This window comes from Schistocerca gregaria, chromosome 1 (genome assembly GCF_023897955.1).
Source record: "Schistocerca gregaria isolate iqSchGreg1 chromosome 1, iqSchGreg1.2, whole genome shotgun sequence".
Classification (NCBI taxonomy): Eukaryota; Metazoa; Arthropoda; class Insecta; order Orthoptera; family Acrididae; genus Schistocerca; species Schistocerca gregaria.
In genome coordinates, this window is record NC_064920.1 from 243,267,669 (window position 1) to 243,295,651 (window position 27,983).

A 27,983-nucleotide genomic window follows, 5' to 3' on the forward strand; every position below is an offset into this window, starting at 1 on the left:
GAAGAAGGGGATGGATGACATGTTGAGTCAAATTGTCACTGGAGATGAAACATGGGTATCCCATTTCACTCCCGAAAGCAAGCGACAATCGATGAAATGGCGACACACAACCTCACCCGTCAAGGTCAAAGCCAAACAGACGCTGTCAAAGTGCAAGATTATGGCAACTGTGTTCTGGGACAGGCGCGCTGTTTTGGTAGTGGACTTTATGCCACGAGGAACATCAATCAACTCAGATGCCTACTGTGTAACTCTAAAGAAGCTCCGCAGAACAATTCAAAACAAAAGGCGCGGCATGCTGACAAGAGGAGTTTTGCTCCTGCACGATAACGCTAGGCCTCACACTTCTCAAAAGACTCGGGATTTGATTGATTCTTTTGGCTGGGAAGTTTTGGACCATGCACCATACATCCCCGACCTTGCTCCTAGCGATTTTCAGCTTTTCCGGTACCTGAAACACAATCTTGGCGGGCAGCGCTTCAATGACGACGATGAAGTGAAAGTGGCCATAAACTCTTGGCTGTCGGAGCAGGCAGCCGAATTCTTTGAAGAGGGAATTAAAAACTTAGTTGTTCGGTATGACTAGTGCTTAAATAAACAAGGCAACTATGTAGAAAAATAGGTAAAAGTGTGTAGAATCAGAACATAAGTTTTTTTTACAAAAGTATTTCTATTTTTTAAAAATAAAAATGGCCCTTACTTAAAAAAAAACAACCCTCATAAGATGAACAACAACAAAAGCAAAACGCGAATAATGGAATGTAATCGAATTAAATCAGGTAACGCTGAGGGAATTAGATTAGCAAATTAGATGCTTAAAGTAGTAGATGAGTTTTGCTATTTGGGGTGCAAAATAACCGATGATGCTCGAAGTAGAGAGGATATAAAATGTGGATGGGTAATGGCAAGGAAAGTGTTTCTGAAGAAGAGAAATCTGTTTTAACATTTGAATGTCAAGAAGTCTTTTCTGAAAGTATTTGTATGTATGGAAGTGAAACATGGACGATAAATAGTTTGGACAAGAAGAGAATTGAAGTTTTTGAAATGAGCGCTACAGAAGAATGCTGAAGATTAGACTGATGGATCATATAACTAATGAGGAGGTACTGAGTAGAACTGGGAAGAAGAGGAATTTGTGGCACAACTTGACTAGAAGAAAGGGTATGTTAGTATGACATGTTCCGACCCATCAAGGGATCACGAATTTAGTATTGGAGGGCAGCGTGGAAGGTAAAAATCGAAGAGGGAGACCAAGTGATGAATACACTATGCAGATTTGGAAGGACATAGGTTGCAGTAGTTATTTGGATATGAGAAGCTTGTACAGGATAGAATATCATCGAGAGCTGCATCAATCCAGAATCTATGGACTGAAAGCAACAATATTTTTTGAAATTTGCTACAATCACAGAGAGATGGATAGAGTTAACCATACTTATCTTAAGGAACTTCAACTCCCAGTAAAGCCTATAGAAACACAGAAAAATAATTTGTACCACTCCTGACTTGAGAACCACACACTCCATCTTCATGGAAAGATGCTGCTGTCGAGAGGGCTGACCAATTGTTTCCTCTTCTCTGACCCCAAGTAGAAACCTGTTTCTCAAGTTGTGCTGCTTTTTCAATCAATCAAAATCTCATCTACCCAGTGAATGTTTGCCTTTACTCCTTTTGTTATTTATTACGTTTTTCTATCAGCTACTCTGGAAGTTACGAAGGTGAGTGCTGGCCAACCAAATTACGTAGATTTAATAAATTTCTGAGAGGAATTTTTGGAAATACTGTTATACTTTCAGTACATGGAAATTCAGTTCGCAAAATGAATCAACCACAAAGGGAGGGGAGAATATAATCAACAACAATTGTATGACAGTCCACCAAATTAAAACTTAGGGCTACAATGACATAATTTTTAAAGGAATGTAGCCATGTATAAAATTAATACCAACAGCACTAGCACAATTACACAGTGGGTAACAAGAATTAATAGCAACATAATGCTGAAGTTCCAAGTTCAAAATTCTGTAGAAAGAGAACCACTGCTCAGAATGACATCAAATTTTAACAGCATGTTATTAGTTTGGAGGAAACTTATGGAACAAAATAAATTAATGAAAATCTGACCAATAGGTGACACAGTTAGCTTTTCCTTAGTTTGTGTCCGAGACACTCAACATGATTCTCAATGAAAGATCACGCGCTGCTGGTAAAGCTCTTTAACAAGAACGGTGACTGCACACTGGCAGCCCTGCAGAAGTTCTGGACATTCAAGGGTATGAAAAAAGGGATTCGTCGGATGTAATGTCTGCGACGGGTCTGGAGAAAACGATTACGAAATTTGAAAAGACAAGTTCTTTTGAAAAGTAATGTCGCAGAGAGAGGAAAGCAGTTGATCTGGCATCTGTCGAAGATGTGGCCACAGCATTGCAGGAGGGGGCAAGTGGTAATGTGCAAACATGCAGTGCACAGGGAAGTGACCAAATATTCTATATGCCTGTGAGCACAGTGCATCAAATCCTACGAAACATTGCATACTGCTATCTGTGCAAAACCATTTACATTCAAGAACTGCTTCCTGCAGATCTGTCAGCAAGATAAATGTTCACTCTGGAATTTTTAACTAGCATGGAAGTGGAAAAAGTATGGCCACTGAACATTCTATGGACAGACGAAACCCATTTCCATCAACCAGTACTCCTTAATTCTACTTTTGGTTGATTTGGAAGATGGGACCAAACAGTGACGACGTCAGTCCCATCGGATTAGGGAAAGATGGGGAAGGAAGTTAGCCACGCCCTTTCAAAGGAACCATCCCGGCATTTGACTGAAGAAATTTAGGGAAATCGCGGAAAACCTAAATCACAATGGCTGGACGTGGTTCATTCTACAAAGGTGACTGCATGGTATAGGTTGATGCCTTTGTTTATTGTTTACTGTAGAGCCAATTTTTTCAAGGAGATCGAGTCCTGGGGGTCCTGTTATCTTTACCGTTACTGGTAAATGCTAAGGGTCTTTTGCGCACCGATGTCATTCCAAATCTTCAGCAGCATGAATGTGTGGATAGGATCATTTTTATGCAAGATGGTACTTCTCTGCACACTGCACAGCCAGTGAAGTATTAGAATTATCAGAAAACATTTCCATACAGCCTGGACATCCAGGTCACCTGACAACCTGGTCTTAATTAATGTGACTTCTGGCTGTGGGGTTTTCTGAAAGATGTGTTCAGTGCTCCAATTACAAACGAAGCTGAATTGAAGGCATGCATTACACAACACATTATGGACGGGACCCCTCAAGACATTCCGATATGTTATCGAACATTATGAGGTTTGATTTCAACTTGCAGCAGAAAACGGTGGACAAAATACTGAATATGTCTTGTGCCAGTTTCACAACAATCAGGAACCGATGTCATTTTGCTTTTTATTTCGTTCTTGGCCCCAGGACAATAAAAAACTGAATTTTCCTATCCAGTGTGGTATGACCTAGCTGTGGTGGATGGGCTTACCTAACAGGGCCATAACTGTTGACAGCTGAATTCTTGGAGTCATGGACACTGAACAGTACAGATGATGTAATGTACAACTCAAACCATGGCCTTCGTACTGCGATTCATCTGACCTTTGTAGCCAGCCCAATTTATGTTGAGACACTTATAGTGCCATCTATTGGTAAAAGGTTACTTTATTTATTCATTTTGTTCCATGATATTCCTTGTTTTAATATCCTGATGTTCAAATCTGACATCATTCCAAACTGTGGTTTTCTTTCTAGTGTTTTCAAACTAGAACTGTAATTGGGGGCACCCTACATGTACTGACAGGGTCAAAATTATTTCAAATGATGCACTTATATAGATATGCAAATATTTTAATATGTTATTCTACAAGTAAAACTAAAGAAAATAGTTCATATAAACATAGGTCTGCAAATGTTTAGTTACAGAGTCACAGTTAATAAAAGATTTTGCCTGAAATTGAACAACTTCACTAGTATGAAGCCATCACAAAACTGTACAAGGTTAAAGTAAGCACAATTTTCATTTATTTTGTTGTTATTGGTCTGGTCAATCTAATAAAACATGTCCCAGACATGTATCTGCAATAGTTCTTCAGAACATCCAGGGAAGTGAAGATTATTATACAAATAAATTTGTTTACTTTCCATTAAGAATGTTAGCGAGTTGTTTCATTGTTTCCCAACCTTGAAATGAGTTAATTTTATGTATTGTTCAGTGAAAGAACATAATAACAGCAGTGTATTTAAGTGAAACCACATAATAACTGTTGTAGTTTGTAGATTATTTATGAAATAGGGATGCCCTTCAAATTTACAACAAGGTAATATGCCGATATGGTGTTTATTTATGGGAAATGTGGTGGTAACGCTAAAGCTGTAGTTAACAAATATCGCATATGTTACCCAACTCTGAGGATTCCAAATGCACGAACCATTAGTGGAGTATTTTGAATGTTACGGGAGACAGGTCTCTATGTAGCTTCCACAATCAGTATGAGTGCTCGATACATGAAGATATTATGGATGCTGCTCAACGTTGCCCGGGTACCAGTACATGACAGATCTCTCAACGATTAGGCATTTCACAATCTTAAGGTCTGGCGTCCCCCCATGAACCATGTACCTTGCCGTTGGTGGGGAGGCTTGCGTGCCTCAGCGGTACAGATGGCCGTGCCGTAGGTGCAACCACAACGGAGGGCTATCTGTTGAGAGGCCAGACAAACATGTGGTTCCTGAAGAGGGGCAGCAGCCTTTTCAGTAGTTGCAGGTGCAACAACCTGGATGATTGACTGATCTGGCCTTGCAACATTAACCAAAACGGCCTTGCTGTGCTGGTACTGCGAATGGCTGAAAGCAAGGGGAAACTACAGCCGTAATTTTTCCCGAGGACATGCAGCTTTACTGTATGATTAAATGATGATGGCATCCTCTTGGGTAAAATATTCTGGAGGTAAAATAGTCCCCCATTCGGATCTCCGGGCGGGGACTACTCAGGAGGATGTCGTTATCAGGAGAAAGAAAACTGGCGTTCTACGGATCGGAGCGTGGAATGTCAGATCCCTTAATCGGGCAGGTAGGTTAGAATATTTAAAAAGGGAAATGGATACGTTAAAGTTAGATATAGAGGGAATTAGTGAAGTTCGGTGGCAGGAGGAACAAGACTTCTGGTCGGGTGAATACAGGGTTATAAATACAAAATCAAATAGGGGTAATGCAGGAGTAGGTTTGATAATGAATTAAAAAATAGGAGTGCGGGTAAGCTACTACAAATAGCATAGTGAACGCATTATTGTGGCCAAGACAGACGCAAAGCCCATGCCTGCTACAGTAGTACAAGTTTATATGCCAACTAGCTCTGCAGATGATGAAGAAATTGATGAAATGTATGATGAGATAAAAGAAATTATTCAGGTAGTGGAGGGAGACGAAAATTTAATAGTCATGGGTGACTGGAATTCGTCAGTAGGAAAAGGGAGAAAGGGAAACATAGTAGGTGATTATGGATTGGGGCTAAGAAATGAAAGAGGAAGCTGTCTGGTAGAATTTTGCAGAGAGAATAACTTAATCATAGCTAACACTTGGTTCAAGAATCATAAAATAAGGTTGTATACATGGAAGAATCCTGCAGATACTAAAAGGTATCAAATAGATTATATAATGGTAAGGCAGAGATTTAGGAATCAGGTTTTAAATTGTAGGACACTTCCAGGGGCAGATGTGGACTCTGACCACAATCTATTGGTTATGACCTGTAGGTTAAAACTGAAGAAACTGCAAAAAGGTGTGAATTTAAGGACATGGGATCTGGATAAGCTGAAAGAACCAGAGGTTGTACAGAGTTTCAAGGAGAGCATAAGGGAACAATTGACAGGAAAGGGGGAAAGAAACACAGTAGAAGAAGAATGGGTAACTCTGAGGGATGAAGTCGTGAAGGCAGCAGAGGATAAAGTAGGTAAAAAGACGAGGACTGCTAGAAATCCTTGGGTAACAGAAGAAATATTGAATTTAATTGATGAAAGGAGAAAATATAAAAATGCAGTAAATGAAGCAGGCAAAAAGGAATACAAACGTCTCAAAGATGAGATCGACAGGAAGTGCAAAATGGCTAAGCAGCGATGGCTAGAGGACAAATGTAAGGATGTAGAGGCTTATCTCACTAGGGGTAAGATAGATACTGCCTGCAGGAAAATTAAAGAGACCTTTGGAGAGAAGAGATCCACGTGTATGAATATCAAGACCTCAGATGGCAACCCAGTTCTAAGCAAAGAAGGGAAGGCAGAAAGGTGGAAAGAGTATATAGAAGGTTTATACAAGGGTGATGTACCTGAGGACAATATTATGGAAATGGAAGAGGATGTAGATGAAGACGAAATGGGAGATAAGATACTGCGTGAAGAGTTTGACAGAGCACTGAAAGACCTGAGTCGAAACAAGGCCCCCGGAGTAGACAACATTCCATTAGAACTACTGACGGCCTTGGGAGAGCCAGTCATGACAAAACTCTACCAGCTGGTGAGCAAGATGTATGAGACAGGCAAAATACCCTCAGACTTCAAGAAGAATATAATAATTCCAATCCCAAAGAAATCAGGTGCTGACAGTTGTGAAAATTACCGAACTACCAGTTTAATAAGTCAAAGCTGCAAAATACTAACACGAATTCTTTACAGACAAATGGAAAGACTGGTAGATGCGGACCGCAGGGAGGATCAATTTGGATTCTGTAGAAATGTTGGAACCCGTGAGGCCATACTGACCTTACGACTTATCTTAGAAGAAAGATTAAGAAAAGGCAAACCTACGTTTCTAGCATTTGTAGACTAAGAGAAAGCTTTTGACAATGTTGACTGGAATATTCTCTTTCAAATTCTGAAGGTGGCAGGGGTAAAATACAGGGAGCGAAAAGCTATTTACAATTTGTACAGAAACCAGATGGCAGTTATAAGAGTTGAGGGACGTGAAAGGGAAGCAGTGGTTGGGAAAGGAATGAGACAGGGTTGTAGCCTCTCCCCGATGTTATTCAATCTGTATATTGAACAAGCAGTAAAGGAAACAAAAGAAAAATTTGGATTAGGTATTAAAATTCATGGAGAAGAAGGTTCGCCGATGACATTGTAATTCTGTCAGAGACGGCAAAGGACTTGGAAGAGCAGTTGAACGGAATGGATAGTGTCTTGAAAGGAGGATATAAGATGAACATCAACAAAAGCAAAACGAGGATAATGGAATGCAGTCAAATTAAATCAGGTGATGCTGAGGGAATTAGATTAGGAAATGAGACACTTAAAGTAGTAAAGGAGTTTTGCTATTTAGGAAGTAAAATAACTGATGATCGTCGAAGTAGAGAGGATATAAAACGTAGACTGGCAATGGCAAGGAAAGCGTTTCTGAAGAAGAGAAAGTTGTTAACATCAAATATAGATTTATGTATCAGGAAGTCGTTTCTGAAAGTATTTGTTGGAGTGTAGCCATGTATGGAAGTGAAACATGGACGATAACTAGTTTGGACAAGAGGAGAATAGAAGCTTTCAAAATGTGGTGCTACAGAAGAATGCTGAAGATAAGGTGGATAGATCACGTAACTAATGAGGAGGTATTGAATAGGATTGGGGAGAAGAGAAGTTTGTGGCACAACTTGACTAGAAGAAGGGATCGGTTGGTAGGACATGTTTTGAGGCATCAAGGGATCACCAATTTAGCACTGGAGGGCAGCGTGGAGGGTAAAAATCGTACAGGGAGACCAAGAGATGAATACACTACGCAGATTCAGAAGGATGTAGGTTGCAGTAGGTACTGGGAGAACAAGAAGCTTGCACAGGATAGAGTAGCATGGAGAGCTGCATCAAACCAGTCTCAGGACTGAAGAAGACGACGACGACAACAACTACGTCTGGCTTACATTTAAGTACAATAGACTGTATCCTTAGCATAAACAAAAAGTGCATCATTTACATCCGGGAGATTCTGCCCTTCACTTGGAGTTGTGCAACTGGTTAAATACTGAAACTTCCTGGCAGATTAAAACTGTGTGCCCGACCGAGACTCGAACTCGGGACCTTTGCCTTTCGCGGGCAAGTGCTCTACCGAAGCACGACTCACGTCCGGTACTCACAGCTTTACTTCTGCCAGTATCCGTCTCCTACCTTCCAAACTTTTTTCGCAGAAGAGCTTCTGTAAAGTTTGGAAGGTAGGAGACGGATACTGGCAGAAGTAAAGCTGTGAGTACCGGACGTGAGTCATGCTTCGGTAGAGCACTTGCCCGCGAAAGGCAAAGGTCCCGAGTTCGAGTCTCGGTCGGGCACACAGTTTTAATCTGCCAGGAAGTTTCATATCAGCGCACACTCCGCTGCAGAGTGAAAATCTCATTCTGGAAACATCCCCCAGGCTGTGGCTAAGCCATGTCTCCGCAGTATCCTTTCTTTTAGGAGTGCTAGTTCTGCAAGGTTCGCAGAAGAGCTTCTGTAAAGTTTGGAAGGTAGGAGACGGATACTGGCAGAAGTAAAGCTGTGAGTACCGGACGTGAGTCGTGCTTCGGTAGAGCACTTGCCCGCGAAAGGCAAAGGTCCCGAGTTCGAGTCTCGGTCGGGCACACAGTTTTAATCTGCCAGGAAGTTTCATATCAGCGCACACTCCGCTGCAGAGTGAAAATCTCATTCTGGAAACATCCCCCAGGCTGTGGCTAAGCCATGTCTCCGCAGTATCCTTTCTTTCAGGAGTGCTAGTTCTGCAAGGTTCGCAGAAGAGCTTCTGTAAAGTTTGGAAGGTAGGAGACGGATACTGGCAGAAGTAAAGCTGTGAGTACCGGACGTGAGTCGTGCTTCGGTAGAGCACTTGCCCGCGAAAGGCAAAGGTCCCGAGTTCGAGTCTCGGTCGGGCACACAGTTTTAATCTGCCAGGAAGTTTCATATCAGCGCACACTCCGCTGCAGAGTGAAAATCTCATTCTGGTTAAATACTAATCGGCAGTTACACAAATACATTTTATTTACTGATGAGGCATAGTTTACTCAAAATGGTATAAACAATTTACATAACGAGCACGTATGGTCAGAGACAAACCCACATGCCACAGAGCAACTCAATTTCTAGCAGTGATTCAGCATAAATGTGTGGTGTGGTATAATTAACACACACTTTATTGGACCATTCATTTTCTCAGGACGTCTAACTGGCGAGACGTAGTTACAATTCCTCCAAGAAGAAATGCCCCACTTGCTACAGTTTATGAAGGCAAAGACAATACTCATGAGGCATTACTTGCTTGCATTATGAATGCAATAGACAAAATTAAGGGAAACTGAACCGAGCAACAAAATTGGTTCATACAAATGCAGCTAAATGCTTTGAACTCAGTGGAGATATTTTTGAACATTTATTGTGAATGTATTGGGAAATTGTATGTACACTATACAACTTCATTAAACTGAGCCTTGTTTTTTCCGGTTTAATGTGAATTCAAGTGCGCAATGGTATTAATAAAAGCAGATGATCTGACACATTCACACAGTTTCAGTTAATGTTATTGCCATGGTTTTTCCAAAATTAAATTCTTTACACCTTCTGTTGAAAACTTTGTACAATTGTCTGGAATCAAAAAACCAATTGGACCAAGTAGTTAATACATTAAAAATTTTACAAAATTACTTTTTCACTTCTCTGGATGTTCTGGAAAACTACTGCAGATATACATCTGGGACATGTTTTATTCGATTCATCAGATCCATAACAACAAAATAAATGAAAATCATGCTTTACTTCAACCTCATACAGTTTTGTGATGACTTCATACTAGCAAAGTTGCTAAATTTCAGGCAAAATCTTTTATGAGCTGCAACTCCGCAACTAATACTTTGTGGACCTATGTTTATACAAACTTTTTCTTTTGTTTTGCTCGTAGAATAACATTAAAATATTTGCATATCTCCGTGAATCGTCCTGTACACAGAACCCAATAGTCAATTACTGAGTAATGGATTACATGCATGCTTCTCCTTGCAAATACAATTCCTTTCTTGAATGAATTGATGAATTAAGTTTTAAGCACTAAACAGTATGGTCATGTAAGCAACGGAAACCTTTCTCCCCATAGCTAAACTGCTGAGACCTGAACTATTTTCCTGAGTTGATGTCAGTAGTCTATTCTCTAACAGTTCTTCCCTTGCCATTTTCTGTTTATCTTTAATCTACATTGAGCCTGACATAATGTAATTTCTGTTTCCTAAATTTTTCCTCTGTTTAAGCCAGTCAGGCTATGTCATCTGTGAATCTTAAAAATGATTCATGCTTTTTTTTATACTTGCTGCTTGGTGAAAATCTATTGGATAAATTACCGGTGAAATAGGTTTTAATTGTGACACGTACGACTCAGGTCAGCAATTCCATACTCTGAGCAGGAATTCGGCTAAAGTTTTATAACACAGATTTTTAAAAAACTGGTATTAAGTTGACATTAGTTGTTCATGGATATACTGTTGATGTGATTATTAAACTATAAAATAATGGCACTCCTGACGGCTCCCTTGTACAAAATGAAACTGATCCCAGATAGTATTTCATGCACCTTGAGAAAGGTAGTCCAACTTACATCATCTGCATCTGCCCAGGCCAATTTTATTTATTCATCCATGTTTCTTCCAATCGTAACACTGATAACTTCACTCTTCTCTAAATTTTAAATTAGTGTCTCCAAGGAAGAGGTGCATGTTAAATAATTTCACATTTTACTTTCCTTTTTCTGTGTGCAATGTACTTTTAATATTTAATTTTTTTTCCAAAGGTAAGAACATTAGTTATTACATGATTAACAAGTTTCACAAGGGACAATAACTTCAGGCAATGTACCAAAATGTTTTTATTTTAATGCAAATCAATAGGAATTGAGTAATTTGATGGCACAAAAAATCACATTTGCACAAACTATCTTCTACGATGTTTATGAGTTTTGATTCAAAAACTTCTAAAAAAGTTCTCTGTCTCACCATATTTACTTCAGCTGAAGGTCGTGGTCACTTTTGAGCACAACACTTGTTAGACCAGTTGGGAAATCTAAGCCACAAATGAAACTCGATGCTATCTTTTTGATTAACAGCAATAAGTACTATCTCTACTTTTTTTCCCTTCATACCTCTCTCTCTCTCTCTCCCCCCCCCCCCCCCATCCTAAGACTGTTTGACAAAACAGAATGTTTACCCTTGCTTTTTGTGGAGAATACACTTCATGGCACTTACCCACACTTACTAAACAGCCTGTATTAACATTTTAATTTGTCAGTATCCTTTCACTTTCTGATCTCTACAGAGGCGTCATGTATACTGTGGGAGTGTACCATCCCAACTAAAAGAATATAGCAATAGTTACACCACAACCTTAGGGTGGCTTTTACAATCATTTGCCTTGTAATTTCAAAGCTTTTGTAATTTCACAACATATATTCAACTATATTGTGAAAGAGTCATTTAATAGGTTTTCTGCCTGTAAACGGAAAGGAAACTACCTACTATCTGGTACTATTTTGAGACTGTCTTTACAAATTTCTTTGATGACATCAAAACACGTATTTTAACAATCTTATACTGATTAAAAGAACAAAGAATTTTGAAAATATATCTCATCAATCAATAGTATGAAATGGAGTTACAATTCTAAATTCTGAAGGCTCTAATCAGTAAAGACATTTTAAAACCATCTTTTGGAGTATAAATATATCTGTTATCTACAGTATGCATTGATGTATCTGAGCAAAAACCTAAAGGTATTAACTTACATTTGAGTGAGTTAAAATGAGCTGTCAGCTTTGTGTCACAACAGACATTTTCTGACACACTGTGTAATAAAACACCAAAAAATTTTGCATTACATTATTTTACGTATTGCAAGAATTAGTGAACAGGTAACCTAAAACAGCTGCCAAAAAATTCACAAGAAGCCTGCTGCACCTTTGCTAGGAGATAAGTATTTTGCAACTCAGGATTTCTGAGAAGGTACTCTTCGGGCAACAGTACACATTTTTTTTTTAATCTAATTTACCCAGTGACGAGTGCCTTGTCTTCAGAAAATAAACACAATGGTTTACTTGTTTGTTAATAGTGTAACACAAGTATTAAATCAGCAGAAATTTCCAAATGAATTGGTCTGCACGAAAAGTGTAAACAGAAACACTGTTAGTGTAATGAACACATTATTTGTTTTATTCACTTTCTATACATCCCTGATATACGCTGATTTATTTCATTTGCAGCTTTTTGTAATTGCAGCTTGCATAAAGTCAATTTTGAAACACACACACACACACACACACACACACACACACACACACACACAGAGAGAGAGAGAGAGAGAGAGAGAGAGAGAAGTAAGGGTGCTGGGCAGCAGCAAGAATGACGTTCACCACAAAAAGGGGATGGAAATCATTAAACATGCATCACTAATCCCATTTTGAAATCTGCATGTAACAAAACAATACTGTCAGTTAATTCTGATAAACGATTATGGTCAGAAGCATGTAAATACATTAACATGGTAACAGCTACATTATTTACATTTTGGTATGTTATACTGAAAGATTTCCAATCACAATGGAAAACGAAACAGCTGTCTATTACTGCTATTAAAGATAACACTAAAAAAAAAAAAAAAACGCCTCAAAAGTTTGAGGCAAAGCACGGCATCTACTTTTAAGAAAGCTCAACTTCCTTACATGTCATGAAGTTTCCTTCTAAATACTGAAACCTCTCATGTTTAAAATGGTTTATTTATAGGGTACCGCCACAGACAAATTATCCACAAATGATATTTTATAACAGTTATACATCATCTCACTTTTAAGAAGACAAAGAAACAATACACCAGGAATATACTTAATTCATTTACTGCAAAAGGTGCCATAAAATAATGTACGTGACACAACAATGTACCAGTATTGATCTGAAACATGACCCTTTTGCTTATTTGTCAGCTATTTTGTATACAGCAACTGATAAATTGTTTGTATTGCTATTCACTAAATTCTGTCCAAACTTTAACCCAAATAATTTTGTCGTAATTTCAGACAAAATATACTTATAATGTGACTCAAAGCTTTCCCAGCAGATGTGTTGTAAATAGTCTTCAGGGGTTTGCCTCTATAATTATAATACTTATAAATAAAATAATACATATAATACTAATAATAATACTAAAATTATCTGGTCTTAATGTGCTAGAACTCTGCATATCAAATCGTACTCATTTTTCTACACGAAATGAAAAGCAAATATTGAATTTTGAAATTTCATTAGCAGCCTTGTTAAGCCTTACCACTTGACAGTAACACCTGTTGTTTTAATGTATTATAATATAAAGTGTTCTGAAGTATGAGAAGTGTTTAGACTGGGTTGTTACACAAATGACATACCAAATGAAATACAATAGCGTAGAAAACTATCGGGTAACCAAAATTGGTTAATGAACTTTGTTATGCTGTCAGAAATCAAGGACATGCTTTGCTTCTGCAAATATGAATTCATTGGACAATTAAGTTTTATAAATTAAACAGTGGAGACAGTTTAAATTTATAGTGTCGTACAAATGATAACTCCACATATGTGAGAAATTGTGAATTCTGAACTCATGAGTACACTTTCTAATGACCATGAAATAATAAGTCACACTGTATACAGCTATTACAAAAGTAATAGCTGGCAATGACATACAATCAAATTTTGTGAGTGTTTAATTTGAAAATCATGATTTGGTTCTCAGCTGGGCATTCAATGATGACAAATCACTTCATCTTAAAGGGAGGTAATCTTTCAAAGCATCCAGCTGCTGATACAGAAGATCCCAAGGCTGTGGAACTTTTAGTGGGATACAGTACAACTAAATACAGTCTCAAAAATGAAGGTCTTTGGGCTTTTCTTCATCACTGTAAAACTTTGTGCTCATATCTCAATATGATATACATGTTATCAACTGTGCACCACAGGGCATTTCATAGCTTTGGTTATTGAACCAAAGCTGAAATTTCATGAGGTACTAGAGTGGAGCTTCACCTCACTAGCACACTGATGTACATCACTACTTATACTAGAAACAGTCAATGCATTAGAAAAAGTTTAAATGGTAAGGATGCTTTTATGCTCTTTAGATGGGTCTCCCAGTCTTCAAATTTTACAGTTTCGATTTTTTTTAAGGCCCTGTTACAGTTGGTTTGCTACCATTGCCAATATCAATATATGTACATATTGATAGTTTACAAGTTACTTCCTTTCCCAATTTTCTGTTTATTTTTTAAGTAAGTTTTGTGTTTCAGACAGTTTTTTATATTTTTTTGAAGGAGCACACTGCCATTTGCCTGTATTATTGTTTATTTAAGTACAACCCAGGTTTCAGTCTTTTATGCCATTTTCAAGTATTTCATTTTATGTCTTTCACATATATTGCAGGATACTTAACACATTGTTAGGCCACACAGGCCAACTTTGAGCTTGACAACATGTTAAGTGTCCTGTTAAAGACATCAAATCAAATACTTGAAAATGGGATAAAAGAATGAAACCTGGGTTGCACTTAAATAAACAATAAAATAGTCAAATGGCAATGTGTTCTTTTAAAAAATTTTGAGTTATTCGAAATGGAAGTTCAATATTTATATGGCTTTGTAATAAGCTTTGTAATTTCCCGAAGTCGGGACAAAAGGCGTGTTGCACTGAAATGCACCCAAATGTGTTTCAAATGTGTTGAAAAGCTATTCAAGAGACATAATGTTACAATAGTTTCTGATCCCTCCTCCATTCTCATTTTGTCTCATTACTGGAACTAACGTTACAATTTGGAAGGCCAAAGCATCAATGAACGGATTACTGTTTTCAGACTGGTGGCAGCTGTTCTTGCAGAAGGAGCTAATAACGTGACAGTCTTTTGATCTATTAACATTTGATTTTTACTTTCTATTTAGACTCCACCTTTTTTCCATCACAAGTTGCAATTCACTGAACATGGAGTACTACTCAGAACAGTAGCACCCCCCCCCCCCCCCCCCCCACACACACACACTTTTCAATACAATTGTACCTCACTACACTGCTGTAAATTTTATCCATCACGACTTCCTTGCCTGTAGTAAATGTGAATTATTTAAAGAATTTACTACTTCAGTTCCACAACCAGTTAATGAAAGCTGAAAACCAATAATAATGATACACTTCCTGAAACTAATTAGCTGTATAAAGCTGCACGGAGTACTTCCTATTGCCTTCAGGGAAGACTACTCGTTTCCTACAGTCGCTGTCATTTAGATCATAGGAAAGATGATTGTCTCTTTTCGTAAAAAGATTCTCACAAAAATTCCAACAGACTAGTGACAGAAGGCAACATGGTGTATGCTGCATTGCTTGTATCGTCAGACAAAGAACAAATATTTGTGCCATGCTTATAAATTTGGAAAATAAAGAGTAAGAACAAGCAGAATAGAAAGGTGGTTGCAGCATCCAAAAAGCTATCAGTATGTTAATGATGTGCTAGTGAAGATTTAAATAGGTATTACACCAACGTCGGATTTTGCGTTACATAAAACTATTACAAATAATATTGAAGTAGTTACTGATTACTTTATTTCTCACAGGAAAGTAGTGTCTATTCAAATAAATTTTCTTGTTACTTTCTAATGCAAAATGTGGCACAGAAAGTAATTCAAAAGGGTGCCATTGTCTCTAGAATTACCTTAAGTATAACAACTGCAAAGACAAACAGTTTCCAGAGCATTTCTTTCTAAATAAATTAAATTAGTCAATTAGATGCAAGGTTTGAGGAGAAAAGTTAATGAGTAATCAATAGTTCATAAGTGAGTGTCAATATTCGATTTCACAATGAGCTCTCGCATCATCAAAAATGACAGGAGTTCATGCAGAAGATTAATCCATCAGAAGTTTACATAGTACCACAACTGTATTGCTTTCATTTCAGTTATCACGTTTCAATTAAAATTGTAAGAAGTAACTGCTACAGGTGGCAAATTTCTACATGGGCTCACACACCGGTTCCTCATTAAAAATATCAATTATGAGGAAAATTAATTGCATGTATGTAACTTGGTCTTGCTACTAAAAGTAAGTCTAACTTCCATCAATTCTCCCAATTCCCTCCATACTCAACAAATAAAAAATCTCCATGTCCTTATAAACCACTAGACAAATCACCATCACCAGTTTCAGTGTCTTTTGGTAACTGGGCGCAATCACTGCCCTATCCCCCGCAGAATCTCTTCAGCCATAGAAAACTCAAGGTTCTCTCTGTCATGTCTTCACACATCAACCCACATCAAAACCACAAGACAGCCAGCAAAACAAGAATATAGTGGTGGTACAGTATGAACTCCCAAGCATACTGCAGCTATGTGGACAATATAATGTTTCAACACATGCGTTGTGGCATTTTTGGTGCCTAATTTTGCTCAGTTGGGCAAAGATACGGTGCGGGGGGCGAGAGGAGGGACAATGTCTGCTGATATTCATCAACACAATATGGCTGTGTTGGCAATAGTTGAGATTCCATACTGAATATACTCATTATTACCATTAACATGTGGTACAGAAGACACTGAGCAGGATCATAAGGGTATAATCAATTTTATTTCTGGTTACAAACATCCTGTTGCATAATGTAAGCTTGATTCATGAAGAAACTAAGCATACTCAGAAAACAAATCTTTATGGTTATGATAGCAGCCATAATTTTGGTTTGTAACTGAGTATGGTAAGTGCTACATGAGGTTCAGACTCATGTAACAACGGTGTACAAAACAGAAGAAGACTTTTCCAAGTTGTTCTATGGTAGTTGCTGCCCCATTACCAGCTGTCATTCAGTTTTTATTCTGGTCCACGCACAAGTGCTCAATTACTATATTCCATCTTTGACAAATGAGTAAGCATTTCTGCAACCCGAGGACAACATTAGTATAATTAACAACTCAGTGCCTCTTACATGAATTGAGTGACATCACTTCATGTTGAATGAAAAAGCCACCAGTCTTTTTACATATGGAGCAGCACAGCTAAACGGTAACATTTGACGTTGACACTGGCAACCCTCAACAGGGTCAATAAGTGGAAAAATGACAGACATTCAGTTGCAGTGGAGCTGTGCAGAGTGTATGGTTGCTGTGAAAACATATTACCAATGTGTTCACAGAGCTTTGTTCTTTATTGGTATCATGGAATTCTCTGTCTGCCATATGGAACACTTTACCCTACCTACACTAGCTCGCAACAACTCTCTTCGGACTGATGATGAAATCTGACCTGACCCAGGAGCTTAGTGACAGCTGCAAAAGTGTTTCAGCAGCATTACAAAATCCTGTCCTACAGTCAATTTCCTTCTTCACACACAAACAAAATGTGGGTTTGTAACTTTGAAAACAGCTTAGTGGTGTGTCTTGTCTGTATGTACCCTAAAAAACATTAATTTTGGGCAAGCTGAAGTGGTGAGAACTTGGCTCATCACTGGGGCTCTGACACCTGAACATGCAAAGAGGCTTCACAATTGCATTCTTACAGGCTTCAGATTGTTGAACAACCATCCGTATTGCAGGTGTGATTCTGTGGAAACTTGTTGGCTAAAATCAGCAAGAATGCCAATTTCCCTGAAAATTTTTGAATGTTAGATGAAGCCCATTTTCACCTAAGTGGCTCTGAATATGAGAATATGCCTTACTGGACACAGGTGAATCCTGAGATGCTTCATAAGGGTCTGTTACCCAGTGCTAAAGTTAGGCCTGTTTCACACTGGAACACTTATGGTCACCAGTGCCAGTCACCAGTAATTGTGATGAACACTCCTGGAGGGCAGCGTGGAGGGTAAAAATCATAGAGGGAGACCAAGAGATGAATACACTAAGCAGATTCAGAAGGATGTAGGTTGCAGTAGGTACTGGGAGATCAAGAAGCTTGCACAGGATAGAGTAGCATGGAGAGCTGCATCAAACCAGTCTCAGGACTGAAGACCGCAACAACAAAAACAACCCCTGGATCTCTGGTGTCAGACACTGCAGTTATTGCCAACTGATAACTCAGTGAAATGGACTCAGGCGAGGAGGAACTTTTGTTGGTACTTCTTAAGGAGGAGGCTGAGGAGGAGGAGGAGGAGGAGGAGGAGGAGAAAGAAGACAAAAATGTTCATTACACATATATCCACTGCTACGTGATCGGCTGGAGAAAGGATTATTTTATACTCTTTGTCGATCTGAGACAAGATGAGAAGTTTTTTCAGTATTTCCAAATGGCGAAAACTTAATTTGATAAATCACGGGAATGGACAATGATATTTTAACTGTATTTTTCGGACCATAAGATGACGATAAGACGCGTCCTTAATTTTGTTATGAAAATTTTGAAATATAAGTATTTCTTTAGATTTCTTCTTCATTTGCCCTGTAGGAGTGAGTTCATGGTTCTCCACACTAATCCATTTTGTCCCTTCTTATCACATTAAGACTGCATAAAGGTACACTTGATACTGGTAAATGCAAAAGAAAAGGGTGTGAGGGATGAAAATGTGCTTTAAGGTTACTACCCTCCTAGCCTTTACAGGCGTAGCAACTACACTTCGCTAGTCTTTTATGGTCCAAAAAATAGGTTATTAAATTTGAAAAAAGAACATACAACATACCAATTTTTTTTTCCATACATACTAGTTTCGTTGCAAATCAGGCACAAACTTCGTTATAATTTCTTGTCAAGCATTCGTTTTCACCACTTTGTTGCTATAGTCAACGCTTTTGACATCCCAAATAGCAGGACGGTTTTTTTACTTCACTTATAAAATCTTCAGCAGTAATCAAATCTAAACTCATGGCTACAATGTGTACAGTATAATGTACAATGAATGTTTTGTGTCATTTTCTCAAAAATGACTGCCATCTGTTAAGAAACCTGCAGTGCTGTGTCTGTGATCTGTGGCTCTGTCTCCCAGTGCAAACACTCCCAATTCAAACTAATGCATGTCCAGCAGTGACTTCTAAGAATACAGTGACCTTGTGCATCGCATGTGGCGAAGGTGAGTAACTGCTGCGTCACAGTAGCTCAGAGAGGCTGTGTGGTGTCCCGGTGTGAATGCTCCAGTTCAAATGCATGTATCTCTGTTGGAGACCGTTGCTGGTGACTGTCGCCACTGTCCCAGTGTGAAAGGGGCCTTACTGTAATGGTCTGTAGTGTTGTGCCATGGGGTGATGGGCCCTTATTCCTTTAAAGATGAAGGAGACACTGCTGTCAGTATGACGTCTCAATACTTCCAAAGAATGTCGACATCGTTTGCCTGCCCCAAACTGCAGACCATGAATCCTTTGACTGCTTTTTGTGGAGATATCTGAAAAGTGTTGAGTACCGGACTACTCCAATATACCTGGCCCAGCTAAAGACTCAGATTGAAGAAAACATTGCCAATAAACCAAATTAACACACTGGGCCAACTTGTGCAAATATTCAGAATTGGTTTAGTGAATGTATATGGCAAAATGCAGAGCACTTAAATGACATAATATTTAAAAAAGATCCCTAATGGTGTTTCTACTCTTGTGGAACACACACTTCAGCATCAAATTCAGTTAGTAATTTTCTGTAATATTTTTTGTATAATTGTTTCACATTTTCCCATTTCTTTGTACCATCATGTATAATAGAATTTTTGACCCAACAGACTCAATATCATCTTAAACATTTATTATTTTACGACTGACACCTCACCCATAAATAAGGAAACACTTTCATTCTAGTATAGTCTTACAAACAGTATTAATTGCACGTGTAGATAGGCCCAACGAATTCTGTCTGACATACAGAACACATTGCCCTACCTGCAATAGCTTGCAACAATTCTCTTCAGGCTGTTGTTGAAATCTGACCTCAACAGAGAGTTTCCCTAAGACTGAAATTAGCTCCTTATATTTACAGATATGGCAAAGGTGTTCCAAACTGGGGACTGAAGGTCTAGCTGCCAATACACAAATGGACAAACCCTGACATGGTCAAAAGTTTATTTTACTCTTCTGTTTTATAACTTTCTAGCTCTCTCAAGTGTAGTTGGTCTTCTTGAGTTAGCTAAAAACACTCCAAACTAGAAAGCAAGAACTTATATTTGCCACACAGTTTGAATCACAAAGTGGTTCTCGTCAAGTCATGCAAAAATGAACACTGAAGGAAACTGCCTTCTTTAATGCTTCTTATATTTGTCTCAAACACTAACATTGTGGCCAACTTTGTAAACATGGAATTATTAAAAACTAAATAAAGTCACAAAAAGATAAACTGTTTTGATTTTTCTGAACTTCATAAAGGATGGAATGCCTTTTCACAAGATACATCACAAACCAAACAATTTCTTACTCGAGTACAAAGAGGAGGGAGTGTTCTTCCATTCAGATTCTCGTGGAAGATATAAATCTGTATAACGGGGGCAACATTTATTTTTCGTTGTTCTGCTATCCTTTATAACTGAAATACATGTGAGTGAACAGCATACTAACTGAAAGCCCATGTTTACGATGCATCCGCAAATACTCAATTACAGCAACATATCATACTTACTAAGTCTAGACTGTGGCTGCTGCATCTGGTAACTCATGGTGTCATGGAATCTTCAAGGAATTCCTACAACAGAGGTTACCAATGAACAGCACAATATATTAACTGAAAATCAAATGGATAGCATTAAATTTTTTTTTTTTTTTTTTTTTTTTTTTTTTTTTGCAAAGAAACAGTCCAGCCAAACAGTTTAGTGCACTTTTCACACGTAAAAATAATGAACCAATGCTCAGTGATAAATACTTTTTTTTTTCAAGTGTTTTCACAGCAGTACATACACAGTATGCACTTGAAACTATCCCAGAAAGAACAGAATGTAATCTGAACCAGATTCACCTCTGCCAATGATGCCCAACAAAAATACAGACTATTTCACGGAAACAGAAATGAGATTCAGAAACCTGAGAGATCACTAATTCAAAACAAAATACCAGCTCCCTTGTTGCATACATACTATAACAATTTGAAACTCTGCAATCTGATGTTTCAACATGATTCGACATCCTGTGAATGCAGAGCAAAGTAACATGTTCACCAAAATACTGCATTCACGATGAATAGTGTTTATTTTGTGACAACATACTGCTACTATTACATACTTCATAATGGTGCACTCATACCAATATAAGTAAACCTACATGTGCAGTTCAACATACAATTTCGAAAGGTTTAAAAGTTAACTACTCTCAGAATATTTACTAACAAAGCAGACATACAAAGTACCTAATTTCAAGAATTGGTCTAAATAGTACAATGAAAAATGTTCCACAAGAGCACAGCTTCAATCCAAACAATTTTATATGTCAAAAGTGATAGTGATTATAGCATCATCAGTATTATTGGACCTGAGTGAGGGTGCTTTGGTCATCTTATTTATCACACATCAGCGCATATATCCACAGCTGACTAGCAAGCACTGGCAGTGTGATGCACTTTCCTTAGTCAACACTTTACTTGTTTACTGTAATGTCACCATGTTTTTCTAATAACGAGCAATTGCAAAAATATTATGGTTGACTTATACTGCTGCAACTAAGGTGATATCACAGTGCAGTGGAAGTCTGCAAGTAGGTAATTATGCTTTCTGTGCAGAAAGAGGTTGAGAACACTTTTCACCATTAATAGCATGCCCTGTGTCTGTACACTATGCACACTCCAGTTGTCCCGTGGCAACACTCATATTATCCTCACAAGGAGAATGTTCACATTCCAGACTCCCTCTCAAAAGGTTTTACGCACTTGGGAAATGATAAGTATTGCTTGTTATGTGGCCCATATTAAAAACTATGGTGGCTAAATGGCCAAACAATAGCTGCATATGCAAGAAAATTAATTTTAAATATTCTACATGTACCCTGAAGCACATAACACGGAAATTAAGCAGAATCAGTATCTGTTACCATGACTACACATTGCCCCACCACTCACTTTTTTACGTACCCATGAACCGATAAAAGTGTACAAAAAAAGAATAGATTCCTTATCGTACTAAAATGTCCCACATTTGGAAATTAGTTCACACGTCAGTTTGCAAATACAACACTAGTCCATTAAATTTTCTTTATAGAAGAATAATTAAAATATTTATGCTTGTGTTAAAAAGTGATATTCAATGATTATTCTGCAGTATTGAAGTAATTTTATTATATTATTTTACTCAATGTCAGCCCGAAATTAAATATAAATGGCCAACACTCTGGACTTGTTCTCACAGCAGTCTTTGTTCTTAAAAAAAACTTTTGAAAAATCGTTAAAAGAGAGAGAGAAAGAGAGAGAGAGAGAAAGAGAGAGAGAGAGAGAGAGAGAGAGAGAGAGAGAGAGAGAGAGGGGGGGGGGGGGGCAGGCACCTACAGATTGGTTGTAGCCCCCTTTCAAAATACCACACATTATATATACATATTTTGTGTTGCTCTGTAGCACAACCAGAGGTCTTGTTTAGGTTGCAGGTGACAACTTGAGAATTAGTTGCAAAGCCAAGAGATAAGAATGTAAAATATAGCTTGTGGTACTAACAGGCTACTCTGTAGCACAGGCTTTTAATTATTTCACAATTATAAAAATTAGTGGATAGTGAAAAATGCTTGACATTATAGCAAATATTCTACAAGAATTTTTGTGCATATTATGCACATATATTAGACAAACTACACTACTGTGATGTCACTATTTTTGACATAAAATATGTCTCAAGATTCTAAGACAAATTGACTATACAATTGTGGATAATTTCGTTGTGGTTCAACTTCAAACGAATATGGGATGATTTTAACTAATCTGTTTTGACATAAATCCTGGATGACGGTTAATAAGCGAAACCAGTAGATTACTGATGGGACAATAAACAGCTGATTGTAAAATGCAGTTTATAAAAGATACCGAAAACAACACAATGTGGAGCAGGGGTATGGGCCAGTTATAATGCAACTCGAGACAGTGGGGACTTAGTTGAACTTGTGAATACACATGCTGCCCTTTGTATATGACCAATATATGATTTGGTATTGGTCACACACACACACACACACACACAGACACACACACACAGACACACACACACACAGACACACACAGACACACACACACACACACGCGAGATATATTCAAAGCTGAGAAGCACAAATGCTTTGCAAGCAGTCTTCTTTGTAGACTGGCTGCATTTTCCCAGTACCCTGCCAATGAACTGAAGTCTGCCACCTACTTGACATACAATTAGGCATATGTGATCATTGCATTTCAAATCCCTAAAAATTGTTAAATCCTGGTATTTGTGTGATTTGCGGATTCCATTTGTCATTAACTGATATTCTACTATAGGACAATTCTCTATATTTTGTGAAGTGTGCAATCTTCTTTCACTACATTTGATACTAGGCACTGAAATATTTTTGACAGTACAAAACTAAATGAGTTGAGTTTATTAAAGTTTACAGATAGCTCATTTGGGAAACACTTCACTAAGAAAAATATCTTTTACCATTTTCCCTGCTGACACTTCTTCATTCGGCTTGGCCACATTACTAGTAGCATTTGGCATAAAGTTCTAAAATTTGCCTCATTCACCCAAAATTACAAACAGTAATAGGACCATAATCGAACTCTGCGAAATATGCATGTAGACGAGTCTTCATATTTGTATTATTTGAGACATCCTAGTGTAACTTTCTGCCCACTGTTTTTTTTTTTTTAAATAGGAGCCAAACCGGCTGACCAATGTATGTCAGGATAGTTAACTTCCCTAAACAAAATATTGCAGCAGACAAAAGCTTTCAACAAAATGCAGAAGATACTAAAGTATGTACATTTCATAACGATAAAAACTGTGTATTCAGTGTACATAAAAAATTGCTGCCTCAGTAATTCCTTTTGAAATGTGAACTATAGTTGACAAGATACTCCATCCCCACACACATGTGAAAACTGAGTGCATTACCTTCTCAAAAAATTTAAATGTTAGGAGCGACAATGGCCAGTAGTTGCCGACATCTGTGGAGTCAACTTCCTTATAACAGGCCAGTAAAAGTTGCCTCTTTTGTAGTACATCTACAACGTGCATCGTACACATTTTCTGAATTTACCTTATGTTTTAATTGATATGACAGGTGTACAAAAATGGCAAAATATGTATAAATATGGTGTGAAAGTAAACATTATGCTATGCTGCAGGTCAATATTGATTGGTTGACTTGTTGGGGGAGGGGACCAAACAGCGAGGTCACTGATCTCATTGGTTTACAGAAGGATGGGGAAGGAAGTCAGCTGTGCCCTTTCAAAGAAACCATCCCAGCATTTCCCTGAAGAGATTTAGGGAAAACACGAAAAACCTAAATCACGATGACTGTCATCGCCCTGAATGAGAGCCCAGTGTGCTATGCTAACCACTGCGCCACCTAGCTCCATGCACATCAATATTACCACAATCTTTATTTGGCATTCACAATCATTGGATTTGCAAACTCTCAAATTACCTCCGTTCACTGATCTTAGACCTCAGGCTATGCAACAATCAAGATTTGGGATAGGATGGAGTGAGGGAGCCCTAACAGTACATTTTAATCTGCCTCTGAAGATATCCTGACATATGACTAATAATAGTTAATACTGCCCTCTTCCCCGGGAGATGGTATTAAAAGCTACACAAGAACTAGCTCTCACAAGGCTTATCTGTTTCTATATTCAACATTTATCTGATTTTCTTATCTGGCCCATAAATTTTCGACAAAATGGGCATAGTTAAAAGAAGGAGAGCAAATAAAGTGTGACAGTAGTTTATAATGTAAACTTCATACTCTACGTCAATCAACTGAGTCGGATGAGATTTGATTGTTTGAAAACACTTATTGATACATCTGCTGGTCAGTGACGCAAGGTTCGAGTATGTGTATTTCTTGCTACGCTACTGAAAATACAAGTCATAATCAATAGCAACCAACAGGTGTTTCGATGGCATACTGAATTTCACAATATTCGATTCTGAGCAATACTCTTCACTAAATGTTTGCTTTCGGTGAATTCAATGTCTGAACATTACACACTGTAGCCAGCAGTTTTATTCTGAACATCTGTATACAGTACATCAGTTCATGTATTTGCGAGCCAGTTTACCGATACGTCAAAAATTTTCTTCTGGCATAACACCGTACAACCATTCAGGTCTTAAATGAACAGACATATTAAGCACCTCAATATCTGCGAGGCATTGTGTGTTAAATAAGGTGTACGTATCCCTACAAGTGACAACTCCAATCACAGAACTGTGAAAGTCACTACAACCCAAAGGCACGAGAAACTCTATACAATCCTTCTGTTATCAGTAATTTCGAAAGTTAAAGAATATACCCACATAAAAGATCATAGCTACCGAAAATACACATTCCACTCGAACTGCCTAGTTGTTCAATACATCTTACAACTCAGTCACATTATATCAATCTTTAGACGAAAACAATGAAGATGGTAGATATTTACCAATAAACACGTCACCGCTAGGTTCAACAATCACACTAAACACAAAGTATCTGTTTAAACTTTGAGAAATCGGTCACTGGGGGCATTACACTCATCGATCGCGGCCATTGTATTGGTTTTCGTCACACAACTAATAAAATATTATTACGATCGCAAATAGTTCATTCGTATAGAGATCCAAAGGTAAAGAACTGAATCATAAACTTCTGGCGTATCTCAAGGCTCGTTGAAGAGAGGACAAAAAAACACTTTACGCTATCAGTTCACTTTGACAGTCCATCCGACCTTATACACGTACCACACCCTACTCTTACCGCTCTGTTGTGTTTCAGATGACATAAGAGTTCTATTTCTCTACAGTAGCACACATATAGTACCAAGAACACATACCAATTAACCGGAGTCCCGAAACTTTTGTCGTTCGCAAGATAATCGGACAACTCCGGCGTATTATTACACTTCACAGCATTGAAGATGGCGTCCACCTGCCAACATACAATCTATGCATGGCATCCTGTAGACGCTATGAGAGTAATGGCATCGCGCGGTGACCAATCACAGCGCAATCGTGTGCGCATGAGTCACTTTATTTTCAGCGCGTCAGTCTTTGAAGAGGTTCCTGGAAAAATCCGTATAAAGAACTTAAACTTTGGAAAGGATGTTGTTCAAGCATACTTCAATCTCGTATTCAAAACATCCCGCTCTGAAATATGTTAAGTCAAACTCAGAAGAAAATTACCGAAATGTATGTATAATCATTAAGTGGAAATTGTTCAATAGAAATTTCAGCTTTAATGCATTGTTACACTACAGATCGCATTAGTTTTCTGCAGAAGAATTTTCGACGCGAAAACCTCGCTGGTTCGAACTTAAGTCGTCTGATTTAAATCCAAATGAAATTTCGTCCGTAGCTTGTGCACAAACTGTCACACTATTTATGCAAATAGCAACGTGTAAATGGGCACCTTTATTTTAGTTCTGATTCTACGTATGCATCAGTATCAGAAAAATCACCAAATGACACGAGAAGAGCAACAAATTATGCACGATTTGATTCTTATACTGATCTCAAGAAGTCACTGCAGGTTCCCAATTTACTTTTCATTGCCGTAACTGGGGTGGCTTTGCCTACCATCAATTCACTTTGTCCGACTAGCCGGTAATAGAAGTGGTGCTACCTGTCACCCAACAGGCGTAGTTTACGTAGCTCACATCGTTTTTGGTAGGCAGAGCTGTTCGAATAGGAAATATTGAGGCAAATCACACGATCGTATTGTGAAACCTATTACAGTTTCCCCATTGTTTACGATTTTGAGTAGTTAACTTTCTGTTGTAAAGGTTGGGTTTGTTTGGCGAAAAATGGTTAGTTATTTTTGTTCTTTATTATATTGCATTTGAGAGAACATCGCAAGTTTGCATGTTCAACCAAACTTAAATGACATGTCGAAAAAATGTACACGGCGGTATTTTTTGGAGCACTTTGAAGTAACTATCTCGTCCTCATTTTCTAATGAGAGTTAAGGTTAGGTTAACCTGCCCTTTGGCATGTTAACTGACATGCTTTCGGTTTCCGAACCCCCATTTAAATGGTGCTCCCAAAATCCGATTTCGTAAACCGATTACGAAATGCCATTTATGAGTGGTCATGTAAACGCTTCAAAATCGATTTTGGAAATCCGCTTCTAATTGCTGATTTTCCAATTCCGCTATCGATTTTCACGTTCCCGTAAACGCAACCGCTTTTAAAAGTACGCGAGTTGTCAAGTTAAGTCTTATTTTCAGAATATTCGGTTAATATGGACAGTGAAGGAGAAGCAGATACATTAAGACTGAGCTTGAAGCTAACAATATTAAAGAGAAGAGGCTGTGGTGACAATCAGCTGTTTTGCAGACGCCATATTTAAAAGGGTCAGCAAATCCTCTTCAGACCATAACATGTAAACAAGACAGCGAAAAATGATTTCCGAAATTCGATTTCTGTTTAGCGGAAAATGTGTCACATGTACACGTAGTGACGGTAACTGAAGTGTATTCGTGTCTCAGTAGTCGACCGTGCGGACGAAAGCTACACGGAAAAACTGGCAACACGCCGAGAAGTTCGTCTCCTGATCACTCCAGGCGCTACAAGAGTCTTGAAGCCATCTAATTGGATGATTGGAACCCGTACAATTGTCCAATGCGATCGAAGAGCGGCTGATTCAGTTGTGCCGTGCTGCACTGTAGCTGCAGTTTTTTCCGTTTTTGTAGTGTTTCTCACTTCATATCGGGATACTACAAATTATGTTTCGTTATAATATGATTATAGATTTAAATTTTCATTAACTTAATTGAGGAGCTGGAGAGAATTCGTGCTGAAAATAATGTCCCCAATTAATACTAATGTAATATATCCGATTTACAGTATTTTAACTATGTATGAATGAAATATATTATCTTCTATCACGAA

General features: G+C 38.1%; 1 protein-coding gene across 5 annotated transcripts in view; it reads right to left on the reverse strand.

Moving 5' to 3' along the window:
- LOC126339094 (armadillo segment polarity protein) overlaps nucleotides 1–27,740 on the reverse strand; it is a 98,617-nt gene extending 70,877 nt beyond the window's left edge. Inside the window, exons 1-3 of one of the 5 annotated variants that reach the window (XM_050001605.1) lie at nucleotides 26,277–27,737; nucleotides 25,928–26,156; nucleotides 20,576–20,638 (exon numbers count right to left, since the gene is read on the reverse strand). In XM_050001605.1, the coding sequence (XP_049857562.1) occupies nucleotides 20,576–20,612 (37 nt within the window). In that variant the 5' untranslated portion in view covers nucleotides 20,613–20,638; nucleotides 25,928–26,156; nucleotides 26,277–27,737. Of the gene's footprint in view, nucleotides 1–20,575; nucleotides 20,639–25,537; nucleotides 26,157–26,276 lie in introns of those variants that run through there. The other 4 variants (XM_050001602.1, XM_050001604.1, XM_050001606.1 and 1 more) reach the window with 4 other exon arrangements.
- Nucleotides 27,741–27,983: the final 243 nt, after the last annotated feature.